This window comes from Aquarana catesbeiana, linkage group LG08 (genome assembly GCF_042186555.1).
Source record: "Aquarana catesbeiana isolate 2022-GZ linkage group LG08, ASM4218655v1, whole genome shotgun sequence".
Taxonomy (NCBI): domain Eukaryota; kingdom Metazoa; phylum Chordata; class Amphibia; order Anura; family Ranidae; genus Aquarana; species Aquarana catesbeiana.
In genome coordinates, this window is record NC_133331.1 from 302,417,567 (window position 1) to 302,443,246 (window position 25,680).

Below are 25,680 nucleotides of genomic sequence, written 5' to 3' on the forward strand. Positions count from 1 at the left end.
GCACTACACTAACTTGTAGCTTTAGCTGAACACTGTGCAGAGGTCTCACTACACTAACTTGTAGTTTTAGCTGAACACTGTGAGCAGGACGCACTACACTAACTTGTAGCTTTAGCTGAACACTGTGCAGAGGTCTCACTACACTAACTTGTAGTTTTAGCTGAACACTGTGAGGAGGATGCACTACCCTAACTTGTAGCTTTAGCTGAACACTGTGCAGAGGTCACACTAAACTAACTTGTAGCTTTAGCTGAACACTGTGAGGAGGACGCACTATCCTAACTTGTAGCTTTAGCTGAACACTGTGCACCACACTAACTTGTAGTTTTAGCTGAACACTGTGCAGAGGTCACACTAAACTAACTTGTAGCTTTAACTGAACACTGTGAGGTGGACGCACTACACTAACTGTAAATAGTATAGCTGCCTGACTGTGGTACTAATAGGATCAAAAGAACACCAGCAATTTTCTTCAGGTAGCTGTAAATACTGTAACAAGACAAGCCTGCCTGTCAGTAGGAAGATAACAGGAACGGATCTAGCTAAACTGAATACAGTGTATATATATATATATGCAACACCTGGGATGCATATCTATACACAATACACTATAAGTGCAGCTAAATCACTGACTGTCCTGCCTAATCTAGCTAACTCAAATGAAATGACACTGTCTCTCTCTCTCTATCTAAGCACGCCGGAACACACTACACAGGGCCGCCGTGCAGGCGGCCTTATATACTGTGGGACGTGTTCTAAACCCCCTGAGCCATAATTGGCCAAAGCCACCCTGGCTTTGGCCAATTACCGCTCTCTCTACCGACGGCGCTGTGATTGGCCAAGCATGCGGGTCATAGTGCATGCTTGGCCAGTCATTAGCCAGCAATGCACTGCGATGCCGCAGTGAATTATGGGCCGTGACGCGCCACACGAATTTGGCGCGAACGGCCCATATCGTTCGCAATTCAGCGAACGATCGAACAGCCGATGTTCGAGTCGAACGTGGGTTGGACTCGAACACGAAGCTCATCCCTAATCAGGTGCAATCACTTTAGACATACACGAAGAGACAGATTGAAAGATACTGGTGGGCGTGTACTTTTATTGGGCGTGTGTCAGTGTGCTAACAATACAACCTACCTTATATAAAGGGCTGCAGTAGGGGGTTTGTTTGGCCTGAGAAGGCCAAGTTTTTTACTATGATTTGTGGGGGAGAAGGAATGATATTGTGCCTATTGACAAATGCCCAACTAGGGCTGTTTGTTTGCTGAAATTCTTGTGCATTTTTTAATCAAAAGTGGGTTTATGTGGCCATGCTGTCAATGTTGTGTGTGTATTGTTCCTGTCTGACCATGCAAACATGGTTTGGGAGCATATGCTGACCTTCTACTCTTTGATCTCGTTGCTTAATCATGTAAACAGAAATGCAGCTTCCAGCAGAACATGGTCACCAATGTATGTATATGTGTGGATTTGTGGGGTGGTGGCGAATGTTATATTTTGAACATATGTTTTTTTTAATAATATGTTGGAATGCTTTGTAAGAATAATAACTGTTAGGTATGTTTCTATAATCTTGCAGATAAAAATGTGATATGTTGCCCGTTATACACTGAAAGTAAAGCTGTGTCCACTCTAAGGTTTAGACAAATTTTAGATTGTAAGCTCCTATGAGCAGAGCCCTTAAAACCAATTGCTAACTGTTTTGCTAAATGTAGCATCATATATCCTGTAGAATTTTTTTTAAGTTAGTAAATGAATGTACATAATTTTGTTTCTGCTGGAAAAATAAAAGTACATTATTGAACTTGTTGGTTTTCTCTTTTCTTTCTTTTTTAATTAGTTTTGGGGGTGGTGGTTTTGGGGAAGTGCAAGATCAAGTTCTATCTTAGGCTGCTTTCACACTGGAGGTGCTTTACAGGCGCTATAACTGCTGTAAAGAGCCTTTCCTCTCACTCCAGAGTGAACTGGTCCTGACCCTAGGTTCACACCTATGCATTTTTTAGTGCGTTTTGCAGTTTTCAGAAACAATCTGCAGTTCATTTAAAGCGGTTGTAAACCCTTACAGACCACTTTGTGCTACAGGTAAGTCTTATGATAGGCTTACCTGTAGAACACCCAAGATATCTCCTAAACCTGCATGGTTTAGGCGATATCCCCTGTATTTGCATGTGCCGACGTCATCGGCACATGCACACTGACACAAACTGAAGCAACAGCACATATGTGCCATTGCTTCAGTGAGTGTGCCGTTACCACGCGCATGCGCGGGAGTGACATCATTGCGGCTCCGGCCAATCACAGCGCCAGAGCCGCGATACCCGGAAGTAACCCCCGGGAGTGATGTCAGCCGCCGGAGCGGTGTATGGGCACCGCAGTGAGGGCTTCGTTCTCAGGTGAGTATTGCATAATGAGCTAGTATACTATTCATACTAGCTCATTATGCCTTTGTCTTGTAGGTGTTATTTATTTTATTTTTTTTTTAAAGTGGGTTAACAACCACTTTAACATGGTATCCTATGGTAATAGTTTATATTTATGCGTTTTGCGGCCAGTGCGTTTTTGGAAATGGTCGGGGACTTTTTTCACGCGATTTGCGGGTAATAGATTTCTATGTAACCGCACCAGAAACGCAACTGTTGCATTTGTGATGTGTTTTGCGGTTATTATTTTAACACTGTATATAGCTGGTTGCTAACCGGGGGTCAGGAAGCCAGCTGTCGCATCCTTAACAACCAATGAATCTTCAGCTGTCAGCGGTTCCCCACTGAAAGTAAAAAAAATACCAGCCAAAAAAAATTGCAAAAAAAAACTTCATGGGGTCCCCCCAGGTCTATAGCAGACCCTACGGATCTGGCATGGATTCGGAGGGGACCCCCACGCCAAAATTTAACAAAAATGGCGTGGGGTTCATTACCAGGCCCTTTTGGTCTGGTATGAATATTAAGGGGAACCCACATCAAAATAAAAAAAATTGCGGCCACAGGAAAAGAGGGGGGATGAGAGAGAGCCCCCCTCCTGCACCATACCAGGCCACCTTCCCTCAACATTGTGAGGGTTCTTTGGGGTCCCCCCAAAATGTCTTCTTCTTTCCCCACTTCTTCATCCGGTTTTCTCCATCTTCCTCCAGCTTATTCTTCCCCTCGCTTCTTCCTCCATCTTTCTCCGCTTCTTCCTCCGGTCTTCTCCATCTTCCTCTGGCTTCTTCTTCCCCTGGTCCGTCCTCCGGTCTTTCTCCTCTGCTGTTCCGCTGAACATTAAAAAAAGAACCTCCTTCGATGCTTCGGGTCTGGTATGGATTTTGGGGGGGACCCCCACACTATTTTTTTTCCAATTTTGGCGCAGGGTTCCCCTTAATATCAGGTCTGGTATGGATTTTGGGGGGACCCCTACGCAATTTTTTTTTAAAAATTTGGCATGGAGTTCCCCTTAATATCCATACCAGACACTAAGGGCCTGGTATGGACCAGTGGGGGGAACCTACACCATTTTTTTCTTTGATTTTAACTCGAACCGGCAATTCATTACAGCCGCGAGCAATTTTGAATGAAATGTTTTCTTTTAGAAATGTCATTTTGCTGTGGTACAGTAATAAACATGGGAAAGTGCTACTTTTACAGGCATATTAAGAACACCCCCAGGCACAATATTTAAAGGAATTTTTCATTTTTATTGTTTCACTTTAAGCATTAATAAAATCACTGCTCCCGAAGAAACGGCCGTTTTAACCACTTGCCGACCGCCGCACGCTGATGTACGTCCTAAGTTTGGCGGCGGATATCGTTATGGCAGCAGCTAGCTGCCATAACCCCGGCATCCCCGTTTTCGTGCGGCGGTCAGCTTTCAGATAAAAGTGGTCTCTGCTGCGGATTCGCCGCGAGATCACTTTTATCGGTGGTGGGAGAGGAGCCCCCCTCCCGCCGCGGTCTGGTGCCCCCCGCCGCTTACCGGAGCCGTCGGTAGCAGCGGAGGCGATCGCGTCCGTCCCCTTCTTGTGTCTGGAGACGAGTGAGGGGAAGATGGCGCCCACTCGTCTCCATGACACTGCAGGGCGGAAGCGACGTCAAAATGTCACTTCCGCCCATATGTCTTAAAGGCACATTTTTTTCAATGTCATTTTTTTTAATTTTTTTTTTTTTTTTATTGCATTTTAGTGCAAATATTAGATCTGAGGTATTTTGACCCCAGATCTAATATTTAAGAAGTCCTGTCATGCTTTTTTCTATTACTCCTTGTAATAGTAATAAAAGTAACATTTTTTTTTTTAACAGTGTAAAAATAAATAAAATCATTTAAAATAAATAATAAAAATTGAAAAAAAAAATTTTTAAACCCCCCGTTCCGACGAGTTTGCGCACAGAAGCGCCCACATATGAAAACGGTGGTCAAACCACACATGTGAAGTATCGCCGCAATCGTTAGAGCGAGAGCAATAATTCTAGCCCTAGACCTCCTCTGTAACGCAAAACATGCAACCTGTAGAATTTTGTAAACATTGCCTATGGAGATTTTTGAGGGTAAAAGTTTGACGCCATTCCACGAGCGGGCACAATTTTGAAGCATTACATGTTGGGTATCAATTTACTCAGCGTAACATTATCTTTCACAATATAAAAAAAATTGGGCTAACTTTACTGTCATCTTATTTTTTTTATTCAAAAAATGCATTTTTTCCAAAAAAAAGCGCGCTTGTAAGACCGCTGCGCAAATACGGTGTGAAAAAAAGTATTGCAATAAGTGCCATTTTATTTTGTAGGGTGTTAGAAAAAAAACAATATATAATATTAGGGGGTTCTAAGTGATTTTCTAGCAAAAAAACTGTTTTAAACATGTAAACACCTAAATTCCAAAGCGAGGCTGGTCCTTAAGTGGTTAAAAACATTTTTTCAATTGATACATGTCCCCTGGGACAGGACCAGGTCCCTATACACTTTTTATGGCAAAGAACTTGCATATAAGCCTTCAATGAGAACTTTGAATTTTGAAGGTTTGAGCCCCATTGACTTCCACTATTCCCGCATATGTGATCTGATAGTAATTTTTGCCCGCAATAGTGGAAAAACATAGAATCGTGCTAAACATATGAAAATATTAAACACAGAGTGAGTGTATGCTTATACACCAACCCAATATCTAAATGGTAATATGACCACATATGTGCACCATAAAATTAGTGAAAGAAAAAACATAAGCATCAGATTAACATGAGGCCTATAGAAACTATATATATATTGCCCAGAAGTAATTGCGTAACAAAAACAAAAGGCCAAGAAAATTTTTGTCCAAAAAACCTATATAGCAGTATCACCCGTGAACTGTAAATAATAAAATATAGTGTCCATCCATAAATAGTGGAAACTCCGGATTTGAATGAAAAACTGGTGCAAAAGTCCACCACCATGAGTAGAGGGTTCCTGCTTACCAGAAGCCCATGATTCCCCGCTACAGAGGATCAAGGGAAGCTTGTATAGGGAAAAGCCCTCCAGGGCATGTCAGATGGATCTGATATCTCGATAGATTAGTGATGATAATGCGGTCTCCAATGACACCAAACGGAACTCATGACACCCCAGATCTCCTCATTTCGTTCCCAACTCATAGGTGGATGTGCATAGCATGTAAAAATATAAGTGCTCCAATAGTGTAAAACCTTCAAAATTTATTGATTAATAAAACACAGTATCGCACTTACATGTACAAAGCAGAAAAACGCCTTAGTGTCTGGTGCGCCGGCCGGTAACACTCAGACTAACCTGTCCTTCTGGAACTAACAACAACAACACGAGGTGACGTCAACGCGTCGCTCTGTCCTATGCATTTCGTAATAGGTTACGTCGTCCAGGGGCACGGGCAGCACGCTGCGTCACCTCCCTTTATACTATAGTATACTATAGTAACCCAACCAAGCCTCATTCTGGGCCCTATTCTACCGATGGACATGCCCACTAGCACTATGGAGGCTGGTAACGTCCATATGCCACATAATGACGGGCCAGGATCAGGGTCTATAAACAACATAGGTCATAAGTTTGGGGAAACTTGAATAAAATAAAAGCCATTTTCTGAGAGTTGAAGACTTAATTGGCTTTTATTGGGCGCTATTTTCTGGGAGTGCAGGATCATTTTTCAGCGCTATAGTAAATGATCCCCATTGTGTGTCATCACACTCATCTGTTCCATGCTCCAACTGCAGGTTATTGTCCATCCACCTGCTTCCTCCAGCACTGCAGCCAATCACAGAGGAGGCCCTGCTAACAAGCTGATTGCTCACTCTTTAATGAACATGTCTACACGCTAGCTGCTAGACCCCCTGTGTCCCCAGGTGGTTTGTCCAGCGTTTTCCAGTGCCTCCCAGTACTGTCTCCATGACCTCTAGTGTCCACCCAGCCTCTATTCAGCTCCTCTGTGTCTCATTAGTTCTCAGTGTCATCAGTCATCCCAGCCTGAAACCCAGAGCCTGCTCCTGTGATTGTCATGTTCCCCAGTCTGTATCCCGCTCCAGTGACCCTGTGAACTCCTACCAGCATCCATTCTTCCTTCATCACTGTGTGTCCCTCTGCACTTCAGTCAGTTACCTGCTTCTCTGCACCAATGTGTTTCCCTGTGAGTCCCAGCCAGCCTTCCATTACCAACACCTGTGAACATTTTCTTGTGATCCATCAGTGATCAGCGACCACTGTTATAGAGTAATATGTAGACCTATACATCTCAACCCCCAAATACTTTTGTTGTTTACGATGCTGGGATCCATCAAAGCAGAGAAACAAAAAGATGTGCTCCATCTTTTTCTATAGGTGGCCAGGGCTGTCATCCCTCAACATTGGAAGTCTCCTGGGATCCCATCTGTTTTGGAATGGATAGGGTAGCTTAGATACTATCATGGATTTGAAATCTCTACTAGCTGTTGAGCATGATAGACTGAATGATTATACTAGTACAGGGGCCACTTGGAGTATTTTCTATAATTCACAAGAGTATCAGGTTGGACAAAATTATGAAAACACCAGGCAAACAAATTATGGTGTTGGACCACCTTTGGTATCCAAGACGGCTTGAGTTCTCCTAAGAATTGACAAATATAAGCCTTGGATGGTGGATAGTGGAATCTGTTACCATTCTTCATGCAAAACTCATTCCAGTTCCCGCCGAGATGCTGGAGGAGGAAAACGAGCCTGAACCTTGTTCTCCAAAAATACCTATGTGATAGTTTTTCTGGTTTATATTTATATACTGTATACCATTGTTCTATATTTGTGTTTGTTACTATATATAGAAGACCTAATACTGTAGTATTTTAAGAATTAAATATGTTTTATTATAATTTAGTTTGGAAAAACAAATAAAATTAGATTGATACAAAAATGGGAACTTATAGTATATTTGCCAAAAAATAGAGTAACCAGACCAGAATGATTTACAGTGATGTCTAATGTGTAAATTTACTTTGAAGGGGCATGAACAATATTAATTAAATGAGTATCTTGGTAAATATTTTAGAACCATTTTAGAACTATTTAAGAACATTGTTAAACATTCAAATATATACAATTAATGTGTATTTTGTGACTTTGTGCATCAATTTCACTTTGTTTTTCATTTCTTCTAGATTGTAAGCTCTAACGAGCAGGGCCCTCTGATCCTTCCTGTATTGAATTGTATTGTAATTGTACTGTCTTCCCCAGTGTTGTAAAGTGCTGCGCAAACTGTTGGCGCTATATAAATCCTGTATAATAATTGTAGCAGTAACTCACTGTGGAGCTGCTGGTTTAAGTGGGTCTGTTACCTTCACTTTGCTTCCCTCTGTTTCACCGGCACCGGGTCTAGGGGTTCCGTTGAGTTTACTGCTAGACGACACATGCACCAACACTGGAGTACGTTTTCAATGCTTTATTAAACAGTCAAACTTTAGGAAGTAGCAGGAAAGAGACGGAAAAGGAAACTTTCAGGAGACACTCAAATATCTTCTTACAAGATCTTAGCGAGAAATGTCCCAGTAGAATTCAGATAATTATGTGAAATGCGTTCCCCTCATGGGACACACTCTTTGCTCGTCTGGATAGGCCTCTCTCACCAGTCTAGCAGCCAGTACGCAGCACGAATCTAAAGTCTCTGTCACAGACTTACTTGGGGGGGTAAATCTGCACAATCCTCTGCCACAGGATCTATCAGATCTTCTGCAGTGAACAGTCAGTCACAGTGCCTGAACCTTTAAGCCGAACCAGTGACACTATGCTGTATAATTACTTCTTTTGGATATGTCCTACAACCGAGTCACCAGGCCCCTCTATAGACCAGCACGCTGCGTGATCTCTCCAAGACGGGTCCTCCCCTGGGATCTCCTCGGCTGTCCAGCTTCGTCACACAGGACCGACAGCTCAGGACCATTCCTCGGCTGTGGTGGTAGACCCCAGACAAGCCTCTGGACCCACCCCTGCGCCGTAGCATCGTGGGCCTCCCGATCTGAGGACCACGAGGTAGCTCCTTAATGCATACCTGTCGGCCAGGAGGGCCAGCATGTGGCTGTAAAACGACCTTAGAACATGGCGTCTGTCCCATAAATACCCCCTTCCCAGAATGCAACTCGGAGGACCACCTCCACCGAGCTTGTCTCCGAGACAGAGGAGCATCTATACACTTCGACACGTTGCCCTTCCAACACTGACTAATGGTAACAGCGACACCCACCGGTCAGCACAGAAGCACACACAACGTCAGCCAAGCTGGAACAGAGGCGAACTTTTAACCTTCCTAACACACAATTTACTAAATTTACCTAATCTGCGGTAGATTGTAAATCTACCAGCGCTACATACTCCCCCCATTACAATAGACGTTGTCCACAACGTCTGTCCTGAACGCAGTAATGCCCCTTACACACGGTCGGACTTTGTTCGGACATTCCGACAACAAAATCCTAGGATTTTTTCCAACGGATGTTGGCTCAAACTTGTCTTGCATACACACGGTCACACAAAGTTGTCGGAAAATCCGATCGTTCTAAACGCGGTGACGTAAAACACTTACGTCGGGACTATAAACGGGGCAGTGGCCAATAGCTTTCATCTCTTTATTTATTCTGAGCATGCGTGGCACTTTGTGCGTCGGATTTGTGTACACACGATCGGAATTTCCGACAACGGATTTTGTTGTCGGAAAATTTTATAGCCTGCTCTCAAACTTTGTGTGTTGGAAAATCCGATGGAAAATGTGTGATGGAGCCTACACATGGTCGGAATTTCCGACAACAAGGTCCTATCACACATTTTCTGTCGGAAAATCCAACCGTGTGTACGGGGCATTACAGTAACTCTCAAGCCTGAGAGTAGCATTTGTGTTTCTCATAACTTTAGATAGGCAAAAAGAGAGAAAAAGGACAGTTTAAAGACATTATGAGACTTATATCTATAAAACATTATGTTCACAGCCGCGAACAAAACCACAATATAAATTTTTTTTTTCAACCTCACTAACTAGCTGAAAAGCCTCCCAGCTATACATATGATCCGATGATCCCTGAAAAAGAAACATATTTAAACACACATATATACACACTGCGCAACACCAGGAGCAAAGCCTCATTTAAAATGAGACTCTCTTCCTATGATTTGTATTAGAAAGAATATGTACTTTTGGAGTCCATCCCTGCACAAGAACTTTTCTTATAAAAGAAATCTGGCTAGCAAACAGAAGTCCTTGGATTTAAACACAGAACAGGATCTGTAGATCTTGACCACGCAGATCTCTTTGCCCTGTCGCTATCTAACTAGCTAACTTCAAAGTAATAGTGTCCACAATTACCAGTAAAACCGAGGATCTGGTAGAGTCACATATTTTCCTTCTTTATCTACAGTGGTAATAAAATATACAGCATTGTCCTTTCCCGGTCTGCAGATCACCACTTTATTAGCATAGATATGCCGACCATAGTTCCAATGAACAAAGCATCCGTTAAAACATTCATCCATCCGGACAGAACATCCAGTCTTTCTGAAGGGCTTAGGCACAGACAAGTAGTCCCAAATAGCTTCATTGTACCAAAGTTCCCGATTAGCTTTAATCTCCCGCATTACATTCTGGGGCACATAGGGGAACTCCAATCAATACTCTGCGGCCACACGCTTGTTTAACATCCTTTGCAAGCGAGCAAGTTTTGGCAAAGATTTGTCTTTTCCCATACCAGGCGGTACACAGGAGTCTAATGACTTTTTCACCATAGACCCAGCCGGTGTCTGTAGCGAATCAATAACTTTTGACAAAGTCCCCGCAACAGCACTGTGCGTCTCCACACAGGGCGACGTCTTCCCAGAACTCATGGCAGTCCATTCAGGAAGGGTCATTGTGGAGGCAACATCCTCACCTTGTGACCACAATAGCTCTTGCGACATGGTTTCGGACAAGTCATCATCCCCGGAAAGATCCGACATGGATTCTATCTCTGAGTCTCTCAATTCTTCTGCTGGTAAATACTCATTTACAGTCCCCAACAATGGCTTACCCGTTCCAGACGTAGACTCTGGTAGCTCCGGCTCAGGTAACCTCTGGGGTAGGCCTCGACCACGACCGCGAGAAGCCTTCACATAGCCCACCTTCTTCTGAGTAGGCACCACAGGAACAGGTGTAGTAGACTCAGGAATCAAAGTAATGTCTCCTGATGAGACGGCAGCAGCAGTGTCTCTTTCTGAAACATTGTCGGCAGCAACAGGCGAAGTGCTTCGCTCTTTCTCTGCAACAGTAGCCGCTTTCACTGTAGCGATACCTGTCACGCAATCCATCCGGTAGGCACGGGGTGGCATAGTAGGTGGCTTCACTACAAACAAATACTCTCCACACTGCGGACATCGGCCGAATGGACGAAGATGCATGGCCAATCCTCCACATCGATGGCAGGTCATGCCCAGTCCCTCAACATCTCCCGAGGTATACAGGACAAACTTCCCCTGCGGCTTCATTCGAACTCCAGTATCCGTGAGCAGAGTTCCAGATTGCACAGTATTCATCACGGTGCTTGCAGGGAACACTCTGGGTCCCACAACCGATTGCAGCGCCGGAAAAGACATGGCCACACTCTGATCTTTTCAACACGATCCCGAGGCTTCTCTTCTCCTCTGGCGCCAAGAACACTACACACGTCCCACGCGGTAGCAAGAAGGGTAACTCCTCCCACTTGTTCTTTCAGTCACGTAGCTCACGGGCCTCTTCTGGCGACCAGTGTCTACTCGCCCAAAAGCAGAGTCCTGCAGTTTAACCTTTCCTCTTCCAGAAAAAAATTTTTTTTCAAAGTCCAGCTCTCTCTGTAAACTCCCGGTAAAACACTCCACTGGGTTGCAATAATTGTCGGTCAACAAATCCCGGACGAGCCCCACATGTAGCACTAACTCACGGTGGAGCTGCTGGTTTAAGCGGGTCTGTTACCTTCACTTTGCTTCCCTCTGTTTCACCGGCACCCGGTCTAGGGGTTCCGTTAAGTTTACTGCTAGACGACACACGCACCAACACTGGAGTACGTTTTCAATGCTTTATTAAACAGTCAAACTTTAGGAAGTAGCAGGAAAGAGACGGAAAAGGAAACCTTCAGGAGAAACTCAAATATCTTCTTACAAGATCTTAGTGACAAATGTCCCGGTAGAATTCAGATAATTATGTGAAATGCGTTCCCCTCATGGGACACACTCTTTGCTCGTCTGGATAGGCCTCTCTCACCGGTCTAGCAGCCAGTACGCTGCACGAATCTAAAGTCTCTGCCACAGACTTACTTGGGGGGGTAAATCTGCACAATCCTCTGCCACAGGATGTATCAGATCTTCTGCAGTGAACAGTCAGTCACAGTGCCTGAACCTTTAAGCCGAACCAGCGACACTATGCTGTATAATTACTTCTTTTGGATACGTCCTACAACCGAGTCACCAGGCCCCTTTATAGACCAGCACGCTGCGTGATCTCTCAAAGACGGGTCCTCCCCTGGGATCTCCTCGGGTGTCCAGCTTCGTCACACAGGACCGACAGCTCAGGACCATTCCTCGGCCGCGGTGGTAGGCCCCAGACAAGCCTCTGGACCCACCCCTGTGCCGTAGCATCGTGGGCCTCCCGATTGGAGGACCACGAGGTAGCGCCTTAACGCATACCTGTCGGCCAGGAGGGCCAGCAGGTGGCTGTAAAACGACCTTGGAACATGGCATCTGTCCCATAAATACCCCCTTCCCAGAATGCAACTCGGAGGACCACCTCCACTGAGCTTGTCTCCGAGACAGAGGAGCATCTATACACTTCGACATGTTGCCCTTCCAACACTGACTAATGGTAACAGCGACACCCACCGGTCAACACGGAAGCACACACAATGTCAGCCAAGCTGGAACAGAGGCAAACTTTTAACCTTCCTAACACACAATTTACTAAATTTACCTAATCTGTGGTAGATTGTAAATCTACCAGCGCTACATAATAATAATAATAATTTGTTTGTTTCACCATAATTAAAAAGAGGGATGAGACAAATTTACCTGGGTTTTTATTTAGCGCAGGTTCAGCAAATGATAATGCAGGTTGAAACCTGAAACCGAACCTTCGATATCAGTAATGGCCATTTTCTGGGCTACTAGGCAAAGAATTGTCAAACACAGGGAGGTGGACAGTGGCTTGAGTGATATGTACCAATGCTAAAAAGAAAAATTAAAAATTATTTTTATGTAGAAATATGGTCTTTTTGGGCAGCCTAATGTTCGATGTTAATAAATAGAAAAACGCATTTCAGTGCAATTCTTCCAAGGGGTTTTTTAGCAGCTAGGTATTCCAATCAAGGAAGTTTGCATAGTTTATATTATTGTAAAATCTTTATTGGACAGAATTAATACAAAAATAGGAATTAAAATATGAGTTCTGGCTATAGGTGTATTCAGTCATGTTCCATTACAACTGTCAAATATTACACAATCCAACTATCAATTGACAATAATTATATCCACTTGAGCACCCGTAATGTTCGATATTAACCACTTCACGACCAGGCCTATTTCTAAGATTTGTTGCTTACAAGTTAAAATCAGTATTTTTTGCTAGAAAATTACTTAGAAACCCCAACACTATTTTATGTCACACTGTATTTGCACAGCGGTCTTTCAAACGTAATTTGTTTGGAAAAAAATACACTTCAATGAATGAAAAAAATAAAGAGCAAAGTTAGCCCAATTTTTTTGTATAATTTGCAAGACGATGTTACGCGGAGTAAATAGATACCTAACATGTCACGCTTTAAAATTGCGCACTGTCATGGAATGGCGACAAATTAGGGTACATAAAAATCTCCATAGGCGACGCTTTAAAAAATGTTAATGGTTACCTATTTAGAGTTAGAGGAGATCTTCCATTAAAATTCTTCCTCTCGCTCTAATGATTGCGGCGAAACCTCACATGTGTGGTTTGAATACTATTTACATTTGCTTTGGCACGCGAGAACGGAGGGATTTGGGCGCCTTAAAATATTTTTCTTTTTTTTCCTTTTTTTTATTTTATTTTTTTAAACTGTCCCTTTAAAATAGGAAAATTCTGATCACTTTTATTGCTGTCACAAGGAATGTAAACAAGCCATGTGACAGCAATAGGCAGTGACAGGTACTCTTTATTTGGACCAGTGCGCAAAGCAAGGTTCATAAAGACTAGGGATGGGCCTTATGTTCGGGTCGAACAAGAGCTCGACTCGAACATTGGCTGTACGGCCATTCGCCGAACAGCAAAAATTTGGGGTGTTCGCGGCAAATTCGAAAGCCCTTTAAAAGTCTATGAGAGAAATTAAAAGTGCTAATTTTAAAGGCTTATATGCATGGTATTGTCATAAATAGTGTTTGGGGACCTGGGTCCTGCCCCAGGGGACATGTATCAATGCAAAAAAAAAAAAAGTTTTAAAAACCGCAGTTTTTTCGGGAGCAGTGATTTTAATAATGCTTAAAGTGAAACAATAAAAGTGTAATTCCTTTAAATTTCGTACCTGGGGGGTGTCTATAGTATGTCTGTAAAGGGGCGCATGTTTCCCGTGTTTAGAACAGTCTGACAGAAAAAGGGAAAAAAAGTCATTTAAAAGTGCTAGAGCTAGTGCCGGCTATAATGAATTGTCAGTCCGGCAATACACATAAAAGTTCATTGATAAAAACGGCATGGTATTTCCCCACAGGGAAAATTTAAAAAATGCGTGGGGGTCCCCCTAAATTCTATACCAGGCCCTTCAGGTCTGGTATTGATATTAAGGAGAACCCCGTGCCAAAATTTTTTTAAAAAATGGAGTGGGGGTCTCCCTCAAAATCCATACCAGACCCTTCAGGTCTGGTATGGATTTTAAGGGGAACCCCGCACCAAAATTTTTTTAAAAATGGCGTGGGGTCCCCCCAAAAATCCATACCAGACCCTTAGCTGAGCATGCAACCTGGCGGGCCGCAGGAAAAGAGGGAGGGACAAGAGAGCGTCCCCCCTCCTGAACTGTACCAGGCCACATGCCCTCAACATTGGGAAGGTGCTTTGGGGTAGCCCCCCAAAGCACCTTGTCCTCATGTTGATGGGGGAAGAGCCTCATCCCCACAACCCTTGCCCGGTGGTTGTGGGGGTCTGCAGGTGGGGAGCTTATCGGAATCTGGAAGCCCCCTTTAACAAGGGGACCCCCAGATCCTGACCCCCCTGTGTGAATTGGTAATGGGGTACAAATGTACCCCTACCATTTCACAAAAAAAGTGTCAAAAAGGTTAAAAAACACAAGAGACAGTTTTTGACAAGTCCTTTATTAATTTCTTCTTCTTTCCGCTTCTTCTTCCATCTTCTGGTCTTCCTTCGGTGTTCTTCTTCTTCCTCCATCTTCTTCTTCTCCATCTTCTTCTTCTCCATCTTCTTCCTCCGCTCTTCTCGTCCCGCATCTTCCTCCGGCTTTTTCTCCGCTCCGTCCGCACGATCCGCATCAGTGGGAGTTTTCCACCGCGTGACGCTTCGGTTCTTCTGACACTTTTTATATAACGGAGGGCGGGGCCACCCGGTGACCCCACCCTTCTCTGACGCATGGGGACTTCACAAGGACTTCCCTGTGGCTTTCCTTGTGTTGTCAGAGGGGGGACGGGGTCACTCGGTTATGGTTACGTAAATGGGTGACCCCGCCCTCCTCTGACACACAGGGACTTCATGCCCTCTGTTATATAAGAAGTGTCAGAAGAACCGAGGTGTCACACAGCGGAACACTCCCACTGAGGCAGATCATGCGGACGGAGCAGAGAAGAAGCCGAAGGAAGATGCAGGACGAGAAGAGCGGAGGAAGAAGACGGAGAAGAAGAAGATTGAGGAAGAAGAAGAACACCGAAGGAAGACCAGAAAAAAGAAGATGGAAGAAGAAGTGGAAAGAAGAAGAAATTAATAAAGGACTTGTCAAAAATCGTATCTTGTGTTTTTTAACCTTTTTGACACTTTTTTGTCAAATGGTAGGGGTACATTTGTACCCCACTACCAATTCACACAGGGGGGCTGGGATCTGGGGGTCCCCTTGTTAAAGGGGGCTTCCAGATTCCGATAAGCCCCCCACCCGCAGACCCCCACAACCACCAGGCAAGGGTTGTGGGGATGAGGCCCTTCTCCACATCAACATGGGGACAAGGTGCTTTGGGGGCTACCCCAAAGCACCCTCCCAATGTTGAGGGCATGTGGCCTGATATGGTTCAGGAGGGGGTGTTCTCTCGTCCCCCCTCTTTTCCTGCGGCCTGCCAGGTTGCGTGCTCAGATAAGGGTCTGGTATGGATTTTGAGGGGGACCCCCACGCCATTGTTTTTTTACATTTTGGCGCGGGGTTCCCCTTAATATCCATACTAGACCTGAAGGGCCTGGTATGCAATTTAGGGGGACCCCCACGCATTTTTTTTTACATTTTGGTTCGAGCACTAGCTCTAGCACTTTTAAATTACTTTTTTTTCCCTTTAGAAATGTCATTTTGCTTTCAGACTGTTCTAAACATGGGAAACATGCGCCCCTTTACAGGCATACTATAGACACCCCCCAGGTACAAATTTTAAAGTGTTTGGGGACCCAGGTCCCCAAACACTTTTTATGACAATAACTTGCATATAAGCCTTTAAAATGAGCACTTTTGATTATTCATGTTCGTGTCCCATAGACTTTAACGGTGTTCGCGTGTTCGAACAATTTTTTTGCCTGTTCGCATGTTCTGGATGCAAACCGAACCGGGGGTTGTTCGGCTCATCCCTAATAAAGACATGAATGAGGACCCCAAACCCATCCTCTGCACTCTAAAGTATTCAAAACATCAAGATCGGTGTTTCTGAATACTGTGGATTTTCTAAAACTGGCACCGCTGGCTGACGAGTAAACTGGAAGTGACACCATGACGTTGCTTCCAGGCTACTACATGGGAGACCCAATCAAAGCTGATTCTGAGTGGTGGGATGGGAGAGCCCAGGCGGTTGTTATTATAGAACCGACCGCCAGCTCTTAAAAAGGCTGCCGGGGTGATGCCTGCAGCTGCATATCACCCCGGCACAACCACTTGAGCAAAATGATGTATGGGTACGTGATTTTGCAGCAAGTGGTTAAAAAAACAAAAATCCCTCAAACTGCATGCTTAGGGGATGCGTTAAAACTGTGTATGGTTTTATTACAATTAGGTCATTTTTTCAAAGACAACACATTTTTGATGTAAAAGTGTCAGACTGTAAGTGAGCGCTGGAAGTAGCAGGGACAGTATAGCTACTACATATTAAAAAAAAAAAAATCAGCCACCTGCGCATTTTACCAATCCTTTCTCCATTCAGTCAAGAAGAAACTCAAGGATGGAAATCTCATCAACCTGACGAAAACCCATAGTGCACTTGAAAGTGCAGTCGCTTTAAATCTGAGGGGTAGATCTGAAATGAGGGGAAGCTCTGCTGATTTTATCAGCTAATCATGTGAAAGCAAAAATGCTGTTTTTTATTTTCCTTGCATGTCCCCCTCGGATCTACAGCGACTGCAGTTCCAAGTGCACATTCAAGTGCACTTGCAGTGCACTTGTAGTGCAAAGTAGATTTGCCTTTCGTAAATAACCCCCCAAGAGTTATAGCATGTCCACGTTTGAAGTAGATGGCTCTTGACACCTTCTCTCTGCTGTTCAGCAAAGTAGAAATCAGCTTATTGGATAATTCCTTTTTCCTCAGGATTTCTTCTTCCTTTTTGGCAAAGCTGCCTTTTCTGAGAGAGAGCAAGTAGATTGCAGATAAAGATAAGAAAGTGTTTTCTAGGTTTTCCAAGAACGAGTCAAGTCAACACATTTGCACCATAACGCAGTCTACAGCACGTGTTAACTACCTGCCTCACCAATGTTGTGTTTCTCCCTCACTTTCCTCCTTTTCACTATCTGGCACCCAAGTGCAGTAGCAGACCTCATCATAATGCCCAGGGCTGCTGTTAGAAATCACGGGGCCCACTTCCCCAGGCCGAATGTGACTGAGGACATCGATTTATCAGTCCCTTTCTCTGTAGCCTCAGCTGCACAGATGAATGAATAGGAAGCACTCAGAGGCTTCCTGCTCATTCCCAAACTGAAGCATAGTAAACCCAGTTTGCTATGCTTCAGCGGCAAATGGACACAAGAGTGATTGGTACAGATCGCTCATTGTTCATTCAGGAATGGAAGAGCCCAGTAAAATACATATTTACTACCCCCTTCTACCAGAGGAGAGGAGTGAAGCCAGCGGTACAGCGGGGGAAAGGGGCACACAGGGGGACCGGACAGCAGATGGAAAGGGTGCATGTGCTAGAACCAATCCCCCTGCAATGCACCCAGAGGGAGAAATAATAGGGGAAGCTGGCAGCGCTGCAAGGGGAGGCAGAAGAGGATTGGTGTCTGCAATAAGACAGTACAGCAGGTGCTCGGGTCCTCACTTTTGAACTGATGTGTTATGGGCACCGCACAGGAGGACTGGCTGTACTGCCTTATCAGCGGCCTTAATAAGGCCCAGCACTGCAGAGATTTGTATGTCAATCGGTTTTCTCTGCCTTTTGTTACCTTCATGTATGCTTCCATTGCTTTCCTCCTCACCTGCACATACTGTCCACTCCCTGTACACGCTGCCTCTACTCCCTGTACATACTGCTTCCCACCCCTATACACACTGTCACCACTCCCTGTATGCACACCCCTTATACACTTTGCCCCCTTTTCTCTCAGAAAAACTGTAGTAGCTGGCTTGTACTGTTGTAAGTTTGTGTTTTGGTAAATGACAGTGTACTTCTGGCAGTAGGTCCAGGCACAGTCTGCAAAAAATGGGATAGATGAGGAAGCCGAGCACTTCAAAGCAAACTTAGGAGGAGGAGGAGACGGGATCTGTATGGGCTCTGTGTGCATTACCTGTCACACCCCCTCCCCCTTAGTCTAGAACTCCATTTGACATTATTGTGGGATATTGGTGGCAGGGCCAGCTATCTGCCAACTGCTACAGTTGGACTTCTGCACAAATATAAACATGGACTGGTTTATAGACCGGATACATCCTAGATATAGAGCCATTTATCCAACTGTCTATCCAGAGCTTCTGGTTTATAGACCAGATACATCCTAAATATGGAGCCATTTATTCAACTGTACATCTAGAGCCTCTGGTTTATAGACCAAATATATCCTATAGAGTCATTTACCAACTGTCCACCCAGAGCCTCTGGTTTATAGTCCAAATACATCATAAATATAATGACATTAATCCAACTGTCAATCCAGAACCTCTGGTTCATATACCAGATACATCCTAAAAATAGAACCATTTATCAAACTGTCCAGAGCCTCTGATTCGCGCACAGTGGTGTAGTGGATAGCACTTTCGCCTAGCAGTAAGAAGGGTCGCTGGTTCGAATCCCAACCACGACACTACCTGCCTGGAGTTTGTATGTTCTCCCTGTGCCTGCGTGGGTTTCTTCCGGGTACTCCGGTTTCCTCCCACACTCCAAAGACATGCTGGTAGGTTAATTGGATCCTGTCTAAATTGTCCCTAGTATATATGAATGAGTTAGGGACCTTAGATTGTAAGCTCCTTGAGGGTAGGGACTGATGTGAATGTACAATGTATATGTAAAGCACTGCGTAAATTGACGGCGCTATATAAGTACCTGAAATAAATAAATACATTTGTAAATTAGATACATTGTGAATATTGAGACATTTATCCAACTATGCATCTGAAATTGATGGATGGTTTATAGACCAGATACATCCTAAATATAGAGCCATTTATCCAAATTTTATTCCAGAGCCTCTAGTTTATGGAGCGGATACATCCTATAGGACCATTTATCCAACTGTCCACCCAGAGCCTCTGGTTGATAGTCCAGATACATCCTAAATATAGTGACATTAATCCAACTGTCAATCCAGAACCTCTGGTTCATATACCAGATATATCCTAAATATAGAACCATTTTTCCAACTGTCAATCCAGAGCCTCAAGTTTATAGTTCAGCCACATCCTAAATATAGAGCCATTTATCCAAATTTTACTCCAGAGCCTCTGATTTATAGACCAGATAATGTACATCCTAAATATAGAGCCATTTATCCAACTGTCCATCCAAAGCTTTATCGAACTGTACATCTAGAGCCTCTGGTTTATTGACCAGATACATACTATAGAGCCATTTATCCAACTGTCATTCCAGAGCCTCTGGTTTATAGTCCAGATACATCCTAAATATAGTGACATTAATCCAACTGTCAATCCAGAACCTCTGGTTTATATACCAGATACATCCTAAATATAGAACCATGTATCCAACTGTCCATCCAGAGCCTCAAGTTTATAGTTCAGCCACATCCTAAATATAGAGCCATTTGTCCAAATTTTACTCTAGAGCCTCAGGTTTATAGTTCAGACAAATCCTAAATATAGAGCCATTTATCCAACTGTCCGCACAGAGCTTCTGATTTATAGACTGGATACATCCTAAATATAGAGCCATTTATCCAACTGTACATCCAGAGCCTTTGGTTTACTGGATACATCCTATAGAGCCATTTATCCCTCTGTCCATCCACAGCCTCTGGTTTATAGACCAGATACATCCTAAATATAGAGCCATTTATCCAACTGTCCACGCAGAGCTTCTGATTTATAGACTGGATACATCCTAAATATAGAGCCATTTATATAGAGCCATTCATCCAACTGTACATGCAGAGCCTTTGGTTTACTGGATACATCCTATAGAGCCATTTATTCCTCAGTCCATCCACAGCCTCTGGTTTATAGACCAGATACATCATAAATATAGAACCATTCATCCAACTGTCCATCCAGAGCCTCTGGTTTATAGACCAGATACATCCTAAATATAGAACCATTTATCCAACTGTCCATCCAGAGCCTCTGGTTTATAGACTAGATACATTTTGAATATAGAATCATTTATCAAACTGTCTATCCAGAGCCTCTGGTTTAAAGACCAGATACATCCTAAATATAGAACCATTTATCTAACTGTCCATGAAGAGCCTCTGGTTTATAGACCACATACATCCTAAACTTAGAACCATTTATCCAACTGTCCATGAAGAGCCTCTGGTTTATAGACCAGATACTTCCTAAATATAGAGCCATTTATCCAACTGTCCATAAAGAGAGTCTGGTTTATAGACCAGATTCATTGTGCATGTCGAGCCATTTATCCAACTGTCCATCTGGAGTTGCTAGATTGTAGAACAGACACATAATAAATATAGAGATGGAGATCTTTTCCTGTTATATTGAGTAGAACACAGAGACAGGAAAAGCATGATTGTACTGACACAGGAAGTGATACTACAGCTGGAAAGGAAGTGATGCCAGGTGCAGACCGGAAGTGATAGATGCACAGGAAGTGATGTAACTAAGGAACAGGAAGTGATGTAGGGGTCTAATACAGGATGTCCCTGTTGGGATGTGAGTTGTGAGGAAGGAAAAAGAAAACGTTGTTGGAATTGGCAGCACAGGAGGTAATCGCATCACATTATAATTTATTTAGAAAGACACAAGGATCTCTACAAAGACGTCATGATGGAGAATCAGCTGCCCCTCACAACACCGGGTAAGATGAGACTTTATTGTAAAGGAGAGAGTAGTACGGAGGGTCCAACTAGATCCCCCATGATCTGATAAACACATAGAAACAATGTATTCAGTGTTTTGTGTTTCCTATAGATGGATCCAGTAATGGGAACCCACCAGAGAGATGTCCCCATCCTCTGTATTCCTGGGATACCACACAGGAAGATCACACCTCTCCTCACCATCATCAGGTAGAGGGGACTGAGCAATTATAACTCAAATACGTTGTAGAATTCTACGCTTCAAAATAACATTCTTCTATTTAATTTCTTGTTTGCTTTTATAAATCAGTTTTATTATATTTGGGTTTTAGGGTGAAGAACTGAAAGACATCAAAGTTAAAGTGGAAAAAGAAGAGATATTTGGGGATGAGCAGTCTATGGAGGAGAGAGGTCCTCCACATTCCCGGGATTACACACAGGAAGATCACACCATCCCTCACCATCATCAGGTAGATGGGACTGAAAAATTACAACATAAAATTATTTTAAGCTGTGAGATGATATTTTTCTATTAAATCTTTTGCTCTATTTTTTATTGTTCTTTCATCTTTGGGTTTTAGGGTGATAGATTTCTCCCTCCTCTGTGTTCCTGGGATTCCATGCAAGAGGATCACACCATCACTTACCATGATCATGTAGGTAGGACTGGGCATTTAGACCTAAATATATATTGTAAGCCATGAAATTATGTTATTCTATGTAGTCTCTTGATTTACTTTTACATTTTTACCCCCATATTCTTATTTTTTTAATATACATTCCTTACCTCTGTGGGTCTTAAGCTCAGTCACATGTCATTGTGGGTCCTCTTCCTCCTTGTGTTCTTCCAATGGAGGGTGCATACTGAATGACGTGTCCTTTGTGTCTTTTATGTCTGCCTTGAGTTGACTTTAGTAGATGTTTTTGATTATTTTTTTTGTTCAGGGTGAAGAACGAATTAATATAAAATCTGAGGTTAAAGTGGAGACGTATGTGGGGGGTGATCAGCCGTCCACGGAGGAGGTCGGGATGAAAAGTGAACAGGAGGACCTTTCTCTACCTATCGGCACAAGTAAGTAACAGACACTATGGAGGAAACAGGTCACAGGGATGGGTTCTAAGAACCGGACTTTTGATGCCATTTACTGGGATGCAACTAAGCTATAAAAAGTTATGGAGAGCGCCGCACAGCCAAATACAATACAGTGTTATTAGAGAGAGTTGAAATGCAATTGTCATTTTTGTATATCGCATATATGTACTTCTATGGAAGCTGTACAGAACTGTAAATTTAACTTTATTCAGTAAAGTACTTATTGGTTAAGAGTAATCATCTGTGTTACTTTGGAAGAGAAGGTGCTTTACAGTGTTTGGGGAGAACCGGGGAGCAAAAAATACAATTCATTTAAGTCTTGATATCATGGAGTGAAGCGTGATAAGGAGGAGCAGCCAGTTCAGGGTAGAGAGAATGGTGGTGGCCGATGACAGAGGCTTTGTAAGTAAGGTTAGCTTGCACATAACTAGGCCCCTATGTTAGGGCCCACTGCAAAACAGAACCCTCCTAGGGACCGTGCCTGGAACCATGGTGTGCAACACCTTGCAGAGTGTGGTGGTTTCCATCTTTGCCATGTGCTGGGTTGTGATCCACGCCAAGCTGGTTATCTCCATCCTTTGGGTTCTTTTGGGACCTGTAACCGTGCATGACCTCATGGGTGGTGCACTGAAGTTGGAACATCTGGAGTATTGATCTGCTCATAATTTCTCACTAAACACAAGTACTTCTTGTACTGTATGCTTCACATGATTGCATATTTTCCAGTGTCAGTTAGTAAGGCAGTGGATGGTGTTAGTAGTGTAGTGGATGGTGATAGTAAGGGAGAGGATGATGTTAGTAGGGCAGTGGACTGTGTCAATTAGTAGGGCAGAGGATGAGGTCAGTCAGTAGTGCAGTGATTTGTGTACAGGGGCTCACAGGAGAGAAGAAACTTTGCTCACATGCAGAGATGGGAAGCGCCGAGTACACACTTTTCTTCTTTCTCCTGGCACGCAGATCCTGGCCGGCCGTCCTCTCTCATCTATCCCATGTAATGCCACACACGAACGCCTGTGATGGACATGAGTAGGGCTGTAACTAATGATTATTTTCATAATTGATTAGTTGGCTGATTATTGGTTCGATTAATCGGAAAAAAATCATAAACAAAAAAATGGCATATTCATTTTTTTTAATTTAAAATAATAATGAAAAAATGGAGTGTTGCACTCAAACTGCATCACAACATAACTACTAAAGTAAATTCCTCATTCATTACTGACAATGCCCTGAATGGGAGAGGGGACCGTACTGGACAGTGGGAGGGCGTTAACTAGTTTGGAGACCAGGCGTCTGGAGTAGGTTGGGAAGGAGTTTGGAAGAGAGGAATGTGGGAGAGGAACCAGACCAGAGGGGGTTGCGATAGAAAGGGAGTTTGTTTGGACCAGGGGCCAGACCCAAAAGGGGGGGGCAGTGGGCTGGGGCAAGGGACCAGACCAAAGCTGGCTGGAGGAACCAGACCAGAGTGTGAGAGGGAGAGATCTGTGTATTCCTCAAACTGATGGGGCACTATTCCCCCCCAGGAACACCATTTATGGGGCACTATTCCCCCCTAGAAACACCAACGATGGGGCACTATTCCCCCCCCCCCAGGAATACCAATGATGGGGCCTATTCCCCCCCAGAAACACCAATGATGGGGCACTATCCCCCCCTTTCATGAACACCAATGATGGGGCACTATTCCCCCCTTTCATGAACACCAATGATGGGGCACTATTCCCCCCCAGAAACACCAATTATGGGGCACTATTCCCCCCCCTTCCATGAACACCAATGATGGGGCACTATTCCTCCCCCAGGAACACCAATGATGGGTCTCTCTCTCTCTCTCTCTCTCTCATATGGAGGAAATACTGTACACCATATGAAAGGTCCAGCTCCATTCCTCAATATAACATCATGTTCTCAACAAATGAGGAGATACTGTACACCATATGAAAGGTGAATCTGCATTCCTTGATATAATGTCATGTTCACAACAAATGAGGGGGAGATACTGTACACAGGGGTGGGGACAAGGGGTGGGCAGGAGGGGCGGCTGCCCTGGGCACCACAAGGAAGTTAGGGGGAGGAAGAAATTGGGGGCAGCAGGGGATAAGAGCTGTTCAATAAGGGGAAATTTAGGGAAGTGTGCTAGAAGTAGTGTTTTGAGGAAATTTGTGTTGGGAGGGGGGATGGGGGAATAAGATTTGTGCTAGGAGGGGGCATTTTTAGGGGGTTTGTGCTAGAAAATTTAATACGGCAGGGGAAAGGGATTTGTGCTAGGAGGAAAACTTTCTTTTGGGGGGGATTGGTCCTAGCAGGGGTGATTAGGGGTGTTTGTGCTAAGAGGAGAAATTTGGGGGGGTTTGTGCTAAGATGGGGGATTGGGGAGAATTTGTGCTTGGAGGGGAGATTTAGAGTGAGAGGAGAGGATTTTTGGTCAGGGGTGAAATTTGAGGGGTAGAGGATTTGTACTAGGAGGGGGGTATGTTTTTTGTTTGTGGGGGAGGATTTTTATCATTTTGTTCCCACAAATAGAGCTTTCTTTTGGTGGTATTTGATCACCTCCTGCGGTTTTTATTTTTTGCTAAACAAATAAAAAAAGACAGAAAATTTTGAAAAAAAAAAGTATTTCTTTGTTTTTGTTATAAAATTTTGTAAATAAGTAAGTTTTCTCCTGCACTGATGGGCACTGATAAGGCGGCACTGATGGGCACTTATAGGTGGCACTGGTGGTCACTGCTGGGCACTGAAAGGCAGCACTGATGGCTGGCACTGATTTCACTCATAGGCATCACTAGTCGCACTGGCAGCCATATTCCATTGGCACTAATTGGCAGCTGCCTGGGCACTGATTGGTATTTCCCTGGTGGTCTAGGGTGGCATACCTGGTGGTCCAGTGTGGTGGCCATCCCTGGTGGTCCTGGGCAGCATCTGAGGGGGGGGCTACAACTGATAAACAATCAGCACAGACCCCCCCTGTCAGGAGAGCAGCCGATCGGCTCTCCTCTGGTCGCGTCTGTCAGACGAGAGTGAGGAAAAGCTGATCAATGGCTCTTCCTTTTTACATCGTGATCAGCTTTGATTGGACACGGCTGATCATGTGGTAAAGAGTCTCAGTTAGAGCCTCTTTACGTAGATCGGAGTTGCAGTGTGTCAGACTGACACGCCGCAACAACGATCGCCGCGATGCGTGGCCCCCGGGGGCGCGCAGCGGCTTGATATCCTGATATTGTCATATGACGTCCGGTCAGGGTATAGCAACCACTTTGCCGACATCATTTTGCTATATGGCGGGCGACAAATGGTTAAATTATATAATAGTTCAACAAACTTTTATTATAAACAATCAAAAGCAACACAGTTTCTATTTTTCTTATATTTTCCCTAGCCAGGAAAAGCCATGGCTACCCTCAAAAAGTAAGAAAAAATAAAAGTAAAGAATAAATAAAAAGGCAAGAGAACAAACGAAAAAAAAAAAAAGAGAACGAGAGAGAAAAAAAATCCATTTCTCTTCTCTCTCCTCCCCCCGAGCGGA

General features: G+C 43.9%; 1 protein-coding gene across 1 annotated transcript in view; it reads left to right on the top strand.

The window, feature by feature from the left end:
• Positions 1-25,680, top strand: part of LOC141106873 (uncharacterized) — a 124,298-nt gene that overhangs the window by 23,243 nt on the left and 75,375 nt on the right. The window contains 5 exon segments of the mRNA XM_073597801.1: positions 21,001-21,063; positions 21,177-21,274; positions 21,397-21,534; positions 21,646-21,720; positions 22,010-22,136. Of these exon segments, the coding sequence (XP_073453902.1) occupies positions 21,001-21,063; positions 21,177-21,274; positions 21,397-21,534; positions 21,646-21,720; positions 22,010-22,136 (501 nt within the window).